Source organism: Lathamus discolor, chromosome 6, assembly GCF_037157495.1.
Source record: "Lathamus discolor isolate bLatDis1 chromosome 6, bLatDis1.hap1, whole genome shotgun sequence".
Taxonomy (NCBI): domain Eukaryota; kingdom Metazoa; phylum Chordata; class Aves; order Psittaciformes; family Psittacidae; genus Lathamus; species Lathamus discolor.
The window spans coordinates 13,195,328-13,212,021 of record NC_088889.1 but is presented as its reverse complement, the minus strand read 5'-3'; the positions used below and the strand labels follow the sequence as shown (position 1 = coordinate 13,212,021).

General features: G+C 41.3%; 1 protein-coding gene across 3 annotated transcripts in view; it reads left to right on the top strand.

Moving 5' to 3' along the window:
- MDGA2 (MAM domain containing glycosylphosphatidylinositol anchor 2) overlaps window positions 1–16,694 on the top strand; it is a 387,881-nt gene that overhangs the window by 291,987 nt on the left and 79,200 nt on the right. For all 3 annotated transcript variants that reach the window (XM_065685163.1, XM_065685161.1, XM_065685162.1), the window contains exon 9: window positions 7,405–7,674. In XM_065685163.1, the coding sequence (XP_065541235.1) occupies window positions 7,405–7,674 (270 nt within the window). The remainder of the gene's footprint in view (window positions 1–7,404; window positions 7,675–16,694) is intronic.

Genomic DNA, 16,694 nt, shown 5'->3' with positions numbered 1-16,694 from the left:
CCCAAGGTTGTAATATATATATCAGAGCTTTGGCTGCAAAATTACTGTTATCATTTTCATGGGGATCGCAGTCGTTATGTATTTGAGTTTCCTAAAGCTCTCTGGCCACCTAGTCTGGTATTCTCTGTGTCCTGGCTTCAAGTTTCACTCAGTCACCTCCACATCCAACCCAGTAGCGAAGTAAAACTACAAATTTGACTACACTATAGATTCAAGAAATGTATTAATTCTGAAGCGTACTTGTACAATCTGGTCACATTCTTTTGAATTTTTTGTCTAGTTAAAGACCATACAAGATCTTTAAGGCCAGCACTATGAGAACATTTCCGTTGCCTCAAAACAGTATTTTCATGGTTCTTTTTTTGCTTAACTCTTCAGTATTATTAGGATATCCGATCTTCACAGACCCTATGCACTTATTTATTTTTGGTTTTCATTTATTTAGGTATATATGCTCTTGATTTTTGCAGGTCTCTGTGGGAACCAAGTGAATACCATGACCCATAATCTCAGTTTTACCACCAAACCTCATATTAAGCAACAGGACAAGAGGAAATAGCCTCCAGTTGTACCAGGGGAGATTTAGATTGGATAGGAGAAAAAATTTCTTCCCCAAAAGGCTTGTCGAGCATTGGAGCAGGCTGCCCAGGGAACTGGTTGAGTCACCATCCCTGGAGTTATTTAGAAAACATGTAGGTATGATGCCTAGGGAGCTGGTTTAGTGGTGGGCTTGGTAGCTCTGGGTTAATGGTTGGACTTGATGGTCTTAAAGATCTTTCCCAACCCGAACAACTCTATGATTCTATTCTATGTTGAGTTACCTGTAAACCATAATATTAGTTATGGTCTATGGGGCTTATTATTTTCTTTGCAAATGTCTGCATAGTTGTTTTTTATTTATCTAGAAAAATACAGTGTTTAGCTGTAAAAAGATACAGACAGACTGGTGTTGAGATTCTCCATTATCCACCTACTTCTCAAAGGTACTTCTCTCCAACAGAAGAGAATTTTCTCCACCTACTTCTCAAAGCTACTTCTCTCCAAAAGGAGGCATTTTAATAGAGATGATGTTCTGCCTACATAAAGGGATATCGGCAGCCATAAATCACTTAAGAGTTGTGAAGACTAAATAATTTACTTGTCTAGACTTGCACAGGTCTTCCACCATTCTCATCTCTGAGAGCATTTTTATACAGCACAAAGAGAGGACTGACTTGTGCAGTCTTCTGAATGCCCTTAACAAAGGCAGATCTCCAGCAACTCCTAGCAGAGCAGATGGGATGGTCAAGGTGCTTCTCCTTCCTCTGCCTCCACAAGCTAAAGGTCTGGAGTTCAGGGGGCTTTGGTGGATTCATCATCAGAGGAGCACAGCGGAGGAGGGCTGGCAGGGTGGAAGCTGCAAGCAGAGCTGCTGTCTGTTCCCAGCTACGCTGGCTGACACATCCTTTGCCATCGGAGGGTTTTTAGTGGGTAGTTTTAGCCAGACCTAGGTTGAGGGCAGTTTAATGGTCCCAGCTGAGTATTTATACAAATCCCTTGGAAAGGAGCACTGTTGGAGTAGGTATGCTGTCCAGCCCTTGCCATTAGCCTGGCTGCTTCTCCATGGTAGTCAGGAAGCTGAATTTATTTTTTGGTATTGTTTTGTTTTCTACTGCATTAAATGAAACCAAGTCAGGAACTGGAAAGCTTAAAGTGCTATTTCATTTTAGTTTTCAATTGCATATGAAAATAATCTTCAGAATAGTTGGAGGTGCCTGGAAAGAACAGCTGGAGGGTGGAGAGACATGGGAATAACGACTATGGAGGGGTGGAAATTGTATAAGGCTTTGCCAGCATCGTAATTAGTCCTGCAGTGCAGATGAATAGAGCGATCTCTCCGCAGCTTGTTTCAGCATCCAGTGATCTGCTGGAGGCCGTATTCCTGCCACCGGTTTTAACAACCACTCATGGGCATATTGTGCCCAGCCAGGTCTGACACTGTTCTGACTTTTACCTTCAGAACAAAAAATGGCAATTTGTCCAAATGGCTGCAGTACTTTGCCTAAAGGAATAGATCATGATATTTCCCTTAAACTTGCTGAATGGTAGTTTCACTGAGTCTCTTCCTTTCAGTTAGCTCTGGACATCGACAGCTGTTTGCACCATTAATGAGCACAGAGGTATTTTCAGAGAAATATCCACAGAAGCTCCAAGCCTTCCTGAAAGGCACTACTTGATTAGGCTGCATTAGATTGGACTTCATTGGGAACTGAGGTTTCCTTTGCAATTGATGAATTCATTACTTGCATAGGTCTCATTACTAATTTACTCAATATTGCAGTATACTTCTGCAGCTCCTTTTAGCCAGATTCAGATTTTAACCACTGGTGATGCCCCCAGCATTACAGTCTGCCATACTGCCCATGAAGGTGAGCAGCTTGTGTCTTTGCAAGTCTTTAGGAGTCCACATCAACCCTAATGATATCCCAGGTACTGTTAACTCAGCAGCTCTTCTTTTCCTGTGTTTCCTGTTTTCAAGTCCTTTACTAATACACAGGAAGAACTCCTCATCCCTTGTCCCCCTCCATCTACACCAGTGCACCCTAATCCTGGGAGCCTGAGGTTGGATTTTGGGGTTTTTTTTAAGAGCTTTTGCTAAGGTAAATTATTATAATTTTTTTTTCTTTTTTTTTAAAGAGGAAAACCAGAGCTTTACTGGCAAGTCTACTGACTTACCTATACAAGCAATCCAGGATTGTGGCTTCTCTGAGCAGCTTCACCGAGGAATTCTGCAGCGCTGTAAATCAAACAAAAGTGCTCAGACTTCCTTTATTTTTAGATTCAGAACAAATGGTATTGGAAGAAGGTAAAACCCATTACAATATTTGAATAGACATTCTATATTTTATATTGACTCTGTTGATCTATGCAAGTATATATCAGACAGCAGGATTCCATGTATCTAGTTCTGGTATACTTAAACATATTAGTGAATGATTTTTTGTTATAAAAGCATACAAATCCCATTGCCAACAACAGAATATATAATATCTACTTTGTAATCTATAAAATACTCACTGATATGGCCTGGGAGATGAAGTGCTGCCTCAGCTGGAAGCTGAAGAAATGCAACACAATTTTCCTGAGAGGATTCTTCAGATCCTGGGCATGATATATCAGAAGCACAGGCGTAAACACAAAATTAAAACAATAAAATTGACTGCCTAGACTAAGCCTTCATTACCAGCAATATACAAATCCTAGCAAGTAACTTTCCCTCACAGGCAAACATGCCCTCAATAACTTTAAAAAAGAAAAAGAAAGAAGAAAAGCTACCTTTTAAGCCAGAATGACTGGCTTTCCACTGCAGAGTCCTCAGGCAATAAAATAATTTACAGTATGTTTTAATCAGATACTGGAAACAGCATTTGCTTAACTCAGCTTCACTGGCATTTTACATACACAGTGGTTTAGCACCATTTCCTGGCTGGGAGGGTGTGAGTCCTACCTCCAGCATCACCTGGTCCATCACAGGCTCATCTGCAAGGCAGTCGTAAGGTCCCCTGCCCACCTAGACCCTCTGCCCCCAATACAGTGATTTCACCTGGCCTGATTTACCATTTACTGGTGTGGCTTTCTGTGTTGCAAATCCTACTCTATTTACTCCTTCTCTGTAGATGACATAGATTGTTGTTAGAATAACATTCCTATTGGGTGAATCAAATAAAAAGTGGCCACAAACACTATAGAAGCTGAAGAAGCGGCATCAGCTTTTCATATTTATTCCTGTTGATAGAGCTGGAAGAAACTAGTAATTTGCTTAGGCTACAATGCAAACTAGAGAAACCAAATCAGCAGGTAAAGTCTCTGCTCAGGGCCACACAGCCAAAATAAATCCACTGAATGGTATGTTTTTTCTCCTTAACATATCTTACAATAAAGACCATGATATGATCTGCACCATGATCTGTCTGGTTTAAAGCAAACAAGCATCCTTGCTGTCTTTCCTCTTGGTAGCTAGGGAGCCTTCATTTTTCATTTTATAATCCTTAAGATATGAATGTACTTAGGCTAAAAAATTCATTAAACATTAAGATAATGCCTGTTTTAACTTCAGACTGTTTGCTGCCCAAAGATAATTGTTTAAGAGAATGAACTGTACTTCCTTTGTGGCTTTTCCATGTATTTTTCAAAAACTAATACTAGAATTATGAAAGATAGGAATAAGTACAGCAGAGTAAATTAAATCACATTGCTAAAGCCTTGGGGAAGAGCTAATGCAAATGAGTTAAAGACATGTAAGTTCCAAACAGCTACAGAGGAAGTTTCATTCTGAGCATCATTACTCTGAGGAGATGCCTGAGACAATAGCACCTTTGCTAGCTGTGAAGTCACTATCTTGTAAAAAAAAAAAACCCAAACAAACAACAAAAAAAAAAAAAAAACAGAAAAAGAAACTGTTAGCTGTACATATGTTGTAGTTTTTATCATCCCTTTCCTTTTCCAGTAAAGTTACTGCTTGTGAAAGTGTAACTCTGAAATGAGCAACCAAAGTTAATTTTCTTTTTCTGTCACTGGGTATAGTGTGTTCATGGATAGATGGGAATTCTGTATTTTAAAGACTATTTTGACCTTAAAGGCAGGGCAAACTTTTATTTAAAAGCTATTTGTAAGGCTAAAGTATCTTACAAGTAAATAAACCAGGGGAAGATGAAAGAGGGGGCTGAATACCAATATCTGCTAAAAGTCATTAAAGCAGAGTTGCCATGGAGAGGTGGACAGAGAAATATTGTTCACTGAATCTGGTGCCTCAAATGGAAACAGCAACACAAACAAAACAACAGGACATTTTTACAAATAGCAGGCAAGGTATGGGCATTCAGATATTGAATGGGCTTAAAAGTAGTGGGAGGAAATGAAAGCAGCATGATTAAAGGGTATTCAACACACCACACACATAACTTTCAGAACTTTTCTGTCCCAAAGTTCTCCAGTGTCCTCTGCGCTCTTCTCCCCTCCTCTCCCCCATGCACTCAGGATCAGTAAGTAGAGGATCCTGGGCCAGAAGGATTTTCAGTCAGATGCTGTTTGAACATCCTTACGTTGTATTATTTCATTGGCTAATCTGTGTCCAGCTAACAGTTGGGGATAATTTTACCTGGATTTAAATGTATATTATGGTGCTGGCAGTGAGGGTAAAGGCTATAAGGCTGAAGAGTATATAGTTATGGAATTATCATGGCTGAAATGGGAAGAAAACCTGTAGAGCTTAGGGCAGAGAAATGACCGGATGAGAGTAAATGTTAGTAAATTTGATTAGTAGTATTTTTGCCATCCATTTCATGATGTAGAAGGTATTTGGAAAGTATGTACAATTGTAAGACAAGGTGGTTAGAGGAAAAGACAAAAATCTGTGAAAGGCAGATCAGGCTTGACTAGCTGAATAGCCCTCCCTTAGAAGAAAGCTGTGATCTGGCACATTTTCTTTCCCAAGAATAACTCTTGTCTTTAAGCCAACAGTTCCCTGCAAAGCTACTGCCTTGGGAAACTATTAGTGAAGCAGAATAAGGTCAAGAAACTGTACAGTGAGGGCAGATGAAGACACTACTGGATTGCATTGAAAGGGTAAACATCATGCTGGAGAAAGAGACTAGTGGAATTTCTTACAAATATATCTTCTTTTCAATTTTTTTTATTCTGTAGCTGGGCACAAAGAAATAGTGCCCCTGTGATGAAATCTTCTGAAGACACAAAATTGGGGGATATTATCAATGAAAAGAAGGTTTGCATTTTTGAGGATTTGGGATTTCTAGTCTCTTATTTGCAGTTATGTGTGGATGTGCTGCAATGCATGTACCAGTTAACAAGCTGGCTTCACAATTATACAAAGTCATGTGATATTTAATCTACACAGAGGAAAGGTCAGGCTGGGATCAATGGCATTTTGCATCAGTAGTTTCCATGTCATCTTTTCTTCATCGGTCATTTTTGAGGGGAATCTCAGATAAGGACAAATGTCCTCAGAGTTAATACCTGTCATTTCACCATCCTGTACCCTCAAGCCCTGTATCCCACCTCTGATGCTATTCACTACTTCTGCCTATCTGCTCACCTTGCTGCCAAATTGTGGTAGTCCTCTTCCAGTAATTCCAAACTTAGCTCATGACAGAAGATAAATGGTTGTTGCTGCAATGAGCTAAAATACGATAGCTGGATATCATGAGTTCTAAGCAATGTTGTCTTAATATGACAGTCTCTACAATTTACCTTAATTTCAAGTATGCTGTGTTAGGCTGGATTCTTGTCTAAGCCAGAGATGCTGAGCGGCTGTGCATGTGCAAGTACGGTTCCCAGTTTACAGGAGCTGAGGGAACCTGATTACAACTTCCATTATGCAGGGAATTAAATACCAAAAGTCTGACAGTTGTTGGTGTCTGTGATGGAGATACCAACCAATGAAGAACCTGAGGACAGCATGCTCTTGGGGAGATAATGGTAACAGAGAGTTCCTTCTGAAAGGAGCATGGTGTGGACTCTGTGAAGATTGTTCTGTTGTAGAGCTTGTCAGGGATTTTATATTTTCATGTTCTGTGTCTGCAAGACAGCTCTTTTAATACGGATTCAAAGATTTCATGTATTTTACTGGCACAGGAGGCTTTCAGAATTTGTTTCTCATGGGCTAAAAAATGAGCTGTGTTTTTTTAAACAGCCAGTATGTCTTGTCACTCACTGTTTTGTATCCAATTGCAAACATATGCATGTTTTTCATGCACGTTACCTGGTTTAAATAGCTGTATTGACGAGAGCTGAGTACCAACATTATTCTGTCCAAGTTGTCCATACTGTTCTGCAATGATGAAGTTATCAAAAGGCAAATTGGAGGGTATAGTTAGGTTTTTGCATACACTGTGTGTTGGCTATGTTTACTTTGTATTTTACTCAAAATAGAAAATAATGGAATCAAAAAAATTGAATCAAAAATGGGTCAGAATTTGTAGCTTCATATCTAGATTATTTAAAATGCAGTTTAATTCAAGTTATGAGAAAATGGCTCTTTTTTTCCCCCTTCCTCCTCCTGGAAGCCCCATGTGTCAGAGTCCATGGTTCACCTGTGAGACCTGGAGGGACTGAGCCTCCTGGGCTGCACAGGTGTGGAACCTCTCACTTTCTATTGAGTGATAATGTTCGTGAAGCAGCATAATGTCTCTAAGTACTCAGCAGAAAAAGTCAGTAAGCTGAATTCAGTGCTTTGGATGTGTACATTTCTATTACTAGCTGATTAGCATGTATCGAGGTTGTGTTTTTAGCATCATTGAGTTCTCTGTCCATGGATGCCAGGTTATGCTGTGGTGCCTTTCAGCAGTGGCTGGTTAACTCCGCCAATTCACTTACAAATCTCCTTCCCTCCCTTCCTGTTTCCCGCAGACCCCCCTGCTGTGGAGCCCACCTTTCTGGAGATTCGGCAAGGCCAAGGCCGGAGCATCACCATGAGCTGCCGGGTTCTGAGGGCATATCCCACCCGGGTCCTCACCTATGAGTGGCGCCTGGGCAGCAAGCTGCTGCGCACTGGCCAGTTCGACATGCAGGACTCCACCGAGTACACTGTCAGCAGCCTCTCCCGTGACAGCTACGGCATCTACAACTGCAACATCATCAATGAAGCGGGTGCTGGCCGATGCAGCTTCCTCGTGACAGGTAGGCTTGGCTGTGCCTTGGTGCACCAAGATGATGGGCAGAGCATGCTGCAGGCACACGTGCTGTTGGGTAATGCTGCTTCTGGTTCAATAACAAATTACCAAAGACATATATTCTATGAGGTGGAATCATGGTTTAAGGCATCTGGTTTTGATTCTAGGAAGGTTAGTAACAAAACAGGAGATCTAGCTTATTTCATTGATATGAGGATATTTTTACATCCAAAATGTAAAAAATCCCTTCTCTGAAGGCATCTGTCAGTATGCTTTTGAGAAAGGCCTGACAGAGTCATCAGGCAGAAAATCTCTTCTAGTTGAAGTTTGCAATCAGGCTTCAATTTCTTCTCTTTCTCAGTGAGCTGAGAGACTGGGGTGGGCAGAGCACAGTCTCAGGCAACTTCAAGCAACCCAAGTACAGCTTGGTATTGAAATTTGTTCCTTTTCTCAAGCAGCAAGGAGCTTTGTAAAGTTCATACACAAGGTCACAGACTCAGGGAGGATGTGCAGCCCCTGCCATGATATACCCATGTTGTGCAATGAATGCACTGGATTGAGACAAACTTTGTATGTCTGTTATCTTTAGTATCTTGGCTCTGAATGTTAAACTGGGTGTTTAGTCATGTAATTTGATTCTTCAGCTGTTGGAAATCAGTTACATGGGCTGGAAGACTCAGCTGCCTGATCCTGCAACAAGCACCCTGTGCCTGCATCAGAGGTTGTGTCCAAGCTGAGGTCCTTTGTTTGCTGGAGTCACATCAGACGTAGGTTCCCCATCCCTTTAGGCTGGTTGTCCAGGCACTTTTTAGAATCACTGGGGGGAAAATAAGCATCTCTGTTAAGTGAACCATCTCTCCCAAGGTCTGTGGTGGGTCAGGAACCACCCATTCCTCTGCACCAGCTATAAGGGGTGTCAGCACAAGCAGCCCCAGTCTCCTGGGAGCATGTCCAAACAATAGCCCTAATTTAGCTCAAAACCCCTCCCATCAGCTACTTGAAAAGGAATTGCGAGAAAAGAAACCAAGGAACAATACATTCAGAATATGTAGAGGAGAGTTGTGTGAAAAGGAAAGATCCCACATTGTGGTTGGGATTTCATTCTTGTACAGTGACTTGGCTCCAGCTACAATCAGATCTAAACAAGGTTTTGCTTTTGGAGTTGCTGGCAGCCTGGCAGCTACCTGAATCCTGCCATTGATTAGGAAAATGGGCATTATTATCAGCTTCACCGCTACTAGCAAAAAGGGCATGGATTTAATGGAGAAGCTGAAGAGAGCCTCTCAGGAACCCTGTTCTGCGTGAGTCCTGGATATCAGGGGAGACCCTTCATACACATCTGTCCTTTGAATGAAAGAAGTGTTTTGATAAAGCTCCCCAGTGTTTTTAAGTAAAATTTTGTTTGATAGGAAAAAACATGAGCCTCCTTTCATGTGGATGGTTTTTGGGGGCCTTTTTGGTTGTTTTTTTTCTCTTTTAGACTTAATTGAATGGCATCTCATTGGCAGGGATTCTATTGGACCAGCAGCGTATGGCCTAGATGTGGTGGAAGTGCAGCAAGCACCCCAGTGACCGATGGCTCTGCTTCTTTCAAAAAGTAATCAAGCCTTTGCATGACTTATCATTCAGAGCCTGCGTGGAGGTATTTTCACAGCCACCGACTTCTCCAAATCTTTGGATTTTAATTCAAAAGGTGGCTCTGAAGGAACCCAGGGAAGCAGTCTTTTTCCTCAAACGAGTAAATGCAGTTCAATTTATTGTTCATCACGCTTTGGACCCGAGACTGTGGAAACCTATTCTCAGGCAATTATTTTGCCAAGACTGGGGCAATCTGAGTGGCTTTCTGTGATTTATTACCATGCCAAAGCAAGCCACATAACTGAAAATTAGTACTGAAATGGTTTTATGATACACTCTGTCTCATATCCCTTTGTGTGCCTTGCTCATTTTTAATTTATAGCATTATGTGAATTTATGCTGTGTGGTTGGGTCCAGGATGCTGGAAGTAACACTTTGGTTTTCATGCTTTCCTCAGTCTTTTAAGGTTGAAACCAGTGTATTTAGTAAACACATTCTTTGACACATGGTGTTGAAACTGCTCTCAGGAAAGAGCAAGAGCTATATTGTGGTCCCAGGTCTCATCAGGATAGATGAAGTTAAAGCACTGGGGAACTGAAAACGTGTAGAAGAAAAATGACAAAATGGTTAAAAAGGAGGCTTACATTTCACCGGGAATGTGAATACAGGAAAGAAATGGGTCACTTCTTAGATACATGCATGGAGGAAAAAAACTAAATAAATAACCCAGTGGCAGGAATCTGGCGATACTGGAGAGCATTTCTTTGGGGTGGAATAATGGGAGTTGTTGCAGCCCATTTTTAGTCTGTTTTATCTCAAGACTTTCATGTAGTAGCAGTGTACTGCAATGCTCACATTGCAGGGGCTGCAGAGAAGCATTGGTATGCTAAGAGAAAGGTTTTCAGTATAGTATTAAAAGCAACCTGAATGGAAAGATTTATACCAGCCCTAGATTTTCCAAAACTTGTTTTTACTACCTTTGTACTTTGAGCCAGATTTGAGAAGATGAAAGCAAAATACATCATGTGTTGAAAACAGGGTTTATATAATTTATATCATCTGGGCCAATCTGAGGCAGATTTAACCTGCTGCCATCTTAAAAATAAGTAAAAACATACAAGCAAAATTGAATTTGTGGGAAAGCAAAGTTGAGGTCATGCTACTCACAGCTTCACTATCTAGATTTTATTCAGTGTGTGATAGTGCATATCATATCCAAAGAGCAACAAAAAAGTACGTGTCAGGCAGCGTGGTGTTGGAACTGTGCCATGGTTGAAAGCAAATAAAAAATAAATAGATGCAAACAACATCATGAATGGCACTGACTATTGAGAAGCCTGCATGCAGGAAAAGGAAGAATCTGAGTGATGGAGAAAGAGGCTGGGTTAGTGCAGGGAGGGTTCCCTCTCCCCAAGGGCTGGTGCTGTGAGCCCCTTGAGGGACAGAGCTGAGCCCTCCCTGTGTCTTATCCTGTCTCCTTGCAGCCCAGACCACCCTGAAGACAACTTTTTTATGCCAACTTGGCTTCCTCAAGGCAGGGAAGGTTGAACTCTGGATTTTCTAGGTTCCCAGTGTGCAAGAGATTGATTAAGCAAACCCTTGCCTTACTGTCGGAAGGGCTGGTGCTACAGCAGGGGTTGTGTAGAAATATTCTGTGCACCTGAGGTGCTATTTAGGATTAAGGTTGCCCATAATCAAGGTTATCTGACAAGTCTTGGCATAACACCTTACCTTCAGCGGCTTCTAACTTTGGCAAGCTTTAACCACTTCTGCTGAAATTTGCTATGCTGGTGGCTGCCTCAGGCTGAATTTCTCACAGAAGCTGCTGTCCAAAGAGATTTTTTAATAAGGAAAACATTATTTTGTTTCATCCACAATAAATTCTTGCAGTTTTTTAATCAGGATTTTTAAAAGGGCCAGATACACATCATAGAATATAGAATGGCTTGGGCTGGAAGGGATCTTAAAGATCAGCTAGTTCCAACCTCCCAGCCATTCTTGCATGATTCCTTGCTTAAGTCACATTGTGAAATCTGTCGTGGTTTATGGTGCTAGTTTGACAATGCTATGTAATTTGTGAGATACTATTTAAATTAGTAATCGTAACACTAGTTAGAAATAAACAAAGCTACTAATGGCATTATGTTGATGTAGCTACTTCTACCATCTAACTTTGATCCCACCATTGAGCAAAGATGGTTTTGAATATTGATTTTATGTCATTTTGTTTTGTCGGGGTTTTTTTGCATAAAATATTGCATTAATTAACAAGCCAATCTTTAATTATTTATTTATCCAGTCTTCTGTCATGCTTTCAGTACTTCTGGCTAAGAGCAACATCAAGCCAATCAACTCATAATTATTAGCTATGATCATAACTGCAGCTTTTCCTTTCTTCAGAACTTCAATGGTGTTACTGAATTGAAGACAGAGCAAAGCAAACTGGCGGACATGCACGTATCTGCCTGTATATGCAGTGTAGCTGGGGATGTCTGCTCAGGCTGCCCAAGGATCTCCCCCATCTTCTGCCTTTCTCTCCTCCCCATGCCTAAGGGAGTGGGAATCTGAGGAGCTTGACCCTGAAACATTAAAACATAGAATCATAGAATAGTTAGGGTTAGAAAGGACCACAAGATCATCTAGTTCCAACCCCCCTGCCACGGGCAGGAACACCTCACACTAAACCATGTCACCCAAAGCTCTGTCCAGCCCAGCCTTGAACACAGCCAGGAATGGAGCATTCACAACCTCCTGGGGCAACCCATTCCAGTGCCTCACCACCCTTACAGTAAAAAACTTCCTCCTTATATCCAATCTAAACTTTCCCTGTTTAAGTTCTAACCCATTACCCCTTGTCCTACCACTACAGTCCCTAACAAATAGTCCCTCCCCAGCATCCTTATAGGCCCCCTTCAAATACTGGAAGACTGCTATGAGGTCTCCACGCAGCCTTCTCTTCTCCAGGCTGAACAGCCCCAACTTTCTCAGCCTGTCTTTATACGGGAGGTGCTCCAGTCCCCTGATCATCCTCGTGGCCCTCCTCTGGACTTGTTCCAACAGTTCCATGTCCTTTTTATATTGAGGACACCAGAATTGCACACAATACTCCAGGTGAGGTCTCCCAAGAGCAGAGTAGAGGGGCAGGATCACCTCCTTCACCCTGCTGGTCACGCTCCTTTTGATGCAGCCCAGGATACGGTTGGCTTTCTGGGCTGCAAGCGTACACTGAAACTGGCTCATGTTCATTTTCTCATCAACCAACACCCCCAAGTCCTTCTCCGCAGGGCCGCTCTGAATCCCTTCTTTGCCCAGCCTGTAGCTGTGCCTGGGATTGCTGCACCCTCATTCTTTCCCAAAGTGATTCACACCAGTTCCCTCGAAATATTTAGCAGCAAAATGAAAATTTTTAGGCTACTCGCACCCACAAGAAGCACATCGTCATTTGCAGGATCAGCCCATATAATATTGAACACACGCAGAGCAGAGGGAAGGTTGTCTGCCCAAACCACCCCTCTGCAAAACAGTACTCCAAGTGAGGTCTCACAAGAGCAGAGTATAGGGGCAGGATCACCTCCTTCGACCTGCTGGTCATGCTCCTTTTGATGCAGCCCAGCATTCCCTTCTGAATGATCACAGCATCCATCCTCGGTGGGAGCTGTCTGATTCCTCATGTAGCTTTGCAGGAACTTCCTCACTGGAAACTTAAGCTGAAATTTGTGTTCCTCAGTGTTTTTTCTTTGCCCTTGGAACCATACATGGTAGCACTGTGGTCTGTGCAGCATCAAGCTGAAATTGTGTCAGAATTACAATCCAGCCTGTCATGAAAGTTGGGATGCTTTTGTCACAAGGACATAATTTTATAAGAAACTGCAGACACCTGAAATTGCAGGGTATTGGGTTCTTCTCCATGTCCCTGTCAGCTGAATTAAACAGTGTTCTGCCATTTAATGTTTTGTAGCTTCGTTAATCCATTTTTTATTAGGGAAGGCTTTTTGCACTGGACTGAGGGAATGAAGTGTGTATTGTTTTGGGCTTCCCATTTAAATTTTTTTTCTTCCCTTAGGACCTCTGTTGGTTTAATGTAAAGCACCAAGCAAAAACCGTATTTTAGAACACTTGTTTCAGAGCAGATTGGTTGTACTCTTTTTGCCTGCACAATCACAAAAATTTTTTTGCTAGTGTTTTCACTGTATAACATCATGGGATTTTTTTGTCATCACTAAGGCAATTTCCCAAGCAAGTAAATCAGTGCAGTTCTCACAAGGTGAATTGGATGTGTGTTGGCTGAAAGAAGTGGCAATGACTCTAATGTCTGTTCTGTTCCTCACTGCAAGGTTGTCCATCATGGAGTGATTGACCAGTGTCCCGACTACTAGAAAGACACAGGAGCCATGTGTTGTATTTCTCTATAAATGCTTTGAATTCAGCAGTTTTCCTCTCCATTTTCCAGGAACCTATAGCTGGTGTGACACTGGAGTCATTGCAGCTGGATAGTCTCTATTAGTGGCCAAAGGATGTTGGGCATTAGTGAACCCTTGCTCAAAACAGTTACTTGTAGAAAAAAACTACAGTTTTTTTCTTCCCTAAACCATTTTTTCCTCCTCGTTGGTCTAGTCAATAACTGCTAACAGTTGTTTTGTGCTTTGGGTTATTGGTGTGAATTTTAGTGGACTGGTTCCATTTTTTGGTAATGGCTCTTGGATGAGTACAATGACGTGGACACATTATGAAAGCTCATTGGCAAATGTGGAAGTAGAAACATATGGATCAAGAATAATCTACCTTTCTAAAATATTTCAGAAGAATAGTCTTCCTAAACTACTGAAAGATTAACTGGTGAGTTGAAAACAATCATTCCTTTTTTTTTTTTTTTCTCAATGACATATATACTAGCACAGTTTAAATTAGTATTTTCATTACTTTGATAAGTTTGAAATCTATAAGAGACTATCCTTTCCTTTCTGTAGCACCAGCTCTTCAAACACTCTTAAGTTTAGGGGGCCTGTACAGGAAACTCAGTAATCATAACTTAGGGGAAAAAACAGGTTCCTGGCAGAAACATCAAAAAAGTAAGATTTTGACCTGAAATGTGTGCCAATTATTTTAATGCTCATTTCTAAACGAAACTATAACCCAGATCTGAAGCAAACAGAACCTCAGTATTCCTCCTAGCATCACCACACTGTCAGATAGTGCTGTAATGCTGCTGTCCTTCCCCCACTGAAAGGACAGCTCTTCCAAACAAACCTATGAGCCTCAAGCACATGCAAGAGGGGAGTAATAATATGATTTTATGCTCCAATTCTTTGTCTGGAGAGCCTTTCAGTAGTCGTGCTGTTACTTTAGCTAGGATATGAACCTTGCTAGCTGACAACCACCAGCTGGTGGTCAAAACTTTCCATACCCTCTTTGAGGACAGTGGCTGTGTTCCTGTAGTCCAGGCTTCACTAGGAGCTAGTGCAGAGGAGCTCCTTGCCTCTTTCCTTGGAGACTTTGGAGGGAATTATGTCAGTTTATCTATATGAAAAGGTTCAATGTTGTCAAATTGGCTTTGTAGCTTTCCAAGCTGGGAGGTGGCAGGATTCCGGCTCTGTTCCCTGCATCCTCCAGGATGGATGCACCTGCCCATGGTGAAAATACCGAACCCCTGAAACCATCAATTGATGCCTGGTTGTTACTTCAAGGAAGGCTTCTACTTCAAGGAAGGCATCAACTCGCAATCTAATCAGGCTCAAGAGCCAGATTACAATAATTTCATATATTAAAGCCTGTCCCTCATCCTCTCTCATTAATAGGAACATTTCCAGTTGTAGTTTTCAGGCTTAAAGCTGTGTTTTTCTCTCTCCTGCTGATTTACTCAATGAATATACAGGGACATTGACTGCATAGCTGGGTGTCCTGGCTCATTTAATACAAGGTGCCAATGAAAAATGAAATATGGAAAAATATTTTCCATTTTTTCTCTTTTCTTTATACCCTGAGAAATGTTACTATATTAGCAAGACTAAGTCCCATTTGACAGGGAGAAAAATGTGTGTGGTTCAACTCGTAGTGTCCCTTTAATTTTAAAAATTGGAGCAGAATGGTAATTAACAGTCACAGGCATGTTACTGGGGCACATTAGGGACAGCTGTTGATCTTTTAGGAAGGTTATATTGGAAAGGCAAGCGCTGTGCTGAAAATACAGATGTTTTCCTTTCATAGAATAAATTAAATATTCTCCTCAGTAGACACACTTCTGTTTCGCTTATGCACATTTCCCTCAGTGAGTATTAAGGAATTATATTTGCTTTGTTCTTTATAAATATTTATCTTTTCTTTTAATATGTTACATTTTTCCTCCAAACTGTTTACTGTCAATATTTTTGGCAGGGTAAAACCCTGGTTTGACGTAAGTCTAAAGAAAACAGATCCACTTTGGTGAATTCAAAATTTGTTGTGTAGAGTCAGCACCAGAGGGCTTGAGGGTTGCTGGTTTGTTGGGTTTTTTTTTAATCAAAATCTTCGCTGTTTATGCTGTCTGCTTCTCTAATACTGTGATATCTCCCCAGTGCTTTCTTGCATGCATCCTTTGCATCCTCTCTGTTTGAGCAAAAACCCACATGGGTATGCGGGAGCCCTGCAGCAATGTGCTAGTGCCCGTTAGCTAGCTGCAATTAATTTTTAATCTAAAGATCTTTTCTTCAGTGTTATTATTCCTGTTTATTTCAGCTATTTTTTTAATACTGAGTTTGTATTTTTGACATTTCATCATGTTCACGCAGAAAAAGGCATGTTTTCACAGCTGGGGCTGCTGCTGAAGGCCAACACATAGTGACAGAGTGGGTATTCACCAGGGTTCTGCCACATTATGAGGAGCAGTTTAGCTTAGCTTAGCATAGCATATTGAATAGCATAGAATAGTGAACAGAATAGCATAGAGAATAGAATAACAGTTTCTCCAGGAGAATGCTGTGGGAAATGGGGTCAATTTACTAAAATCCAGGTAGACAACATCCACAGCCTTTCCTTCATCCACTAAGTGGATATGACAAGGATCCACCTTCTCATAAAAGAAGATCAGGTTTCATACTTGAACAAGTGAGAGAGACAGGATGAAAAGGAGAGGGGGACTGAAAGCGGTCATTCTCTTGCTTCCCTGCTCTAGCTCACTTCATCCTCTCCCTTCTCCACTCTGTTCTCCCCACATGGCTCACACTGTTTTCAGAGCATGGGAAAAAAAAAAAAGTCCCATGAGGTCAAAGAATATACGCACAAATATAGAAACAATGTACAGAAAAAATCTCTTAAAATAGCTGACCTGAACTGTCAGGTACTTGCATTCTGTTGTCCTTCTGTATCCCATTGCAGGTCTGTGCTCTGTCTGCTCTCTGACCCCAGATCCTGTATTTTACCTTCTTTGAGCATTACACAGATAATTTATTTTTCCAATTCATTATCCTGTCATGA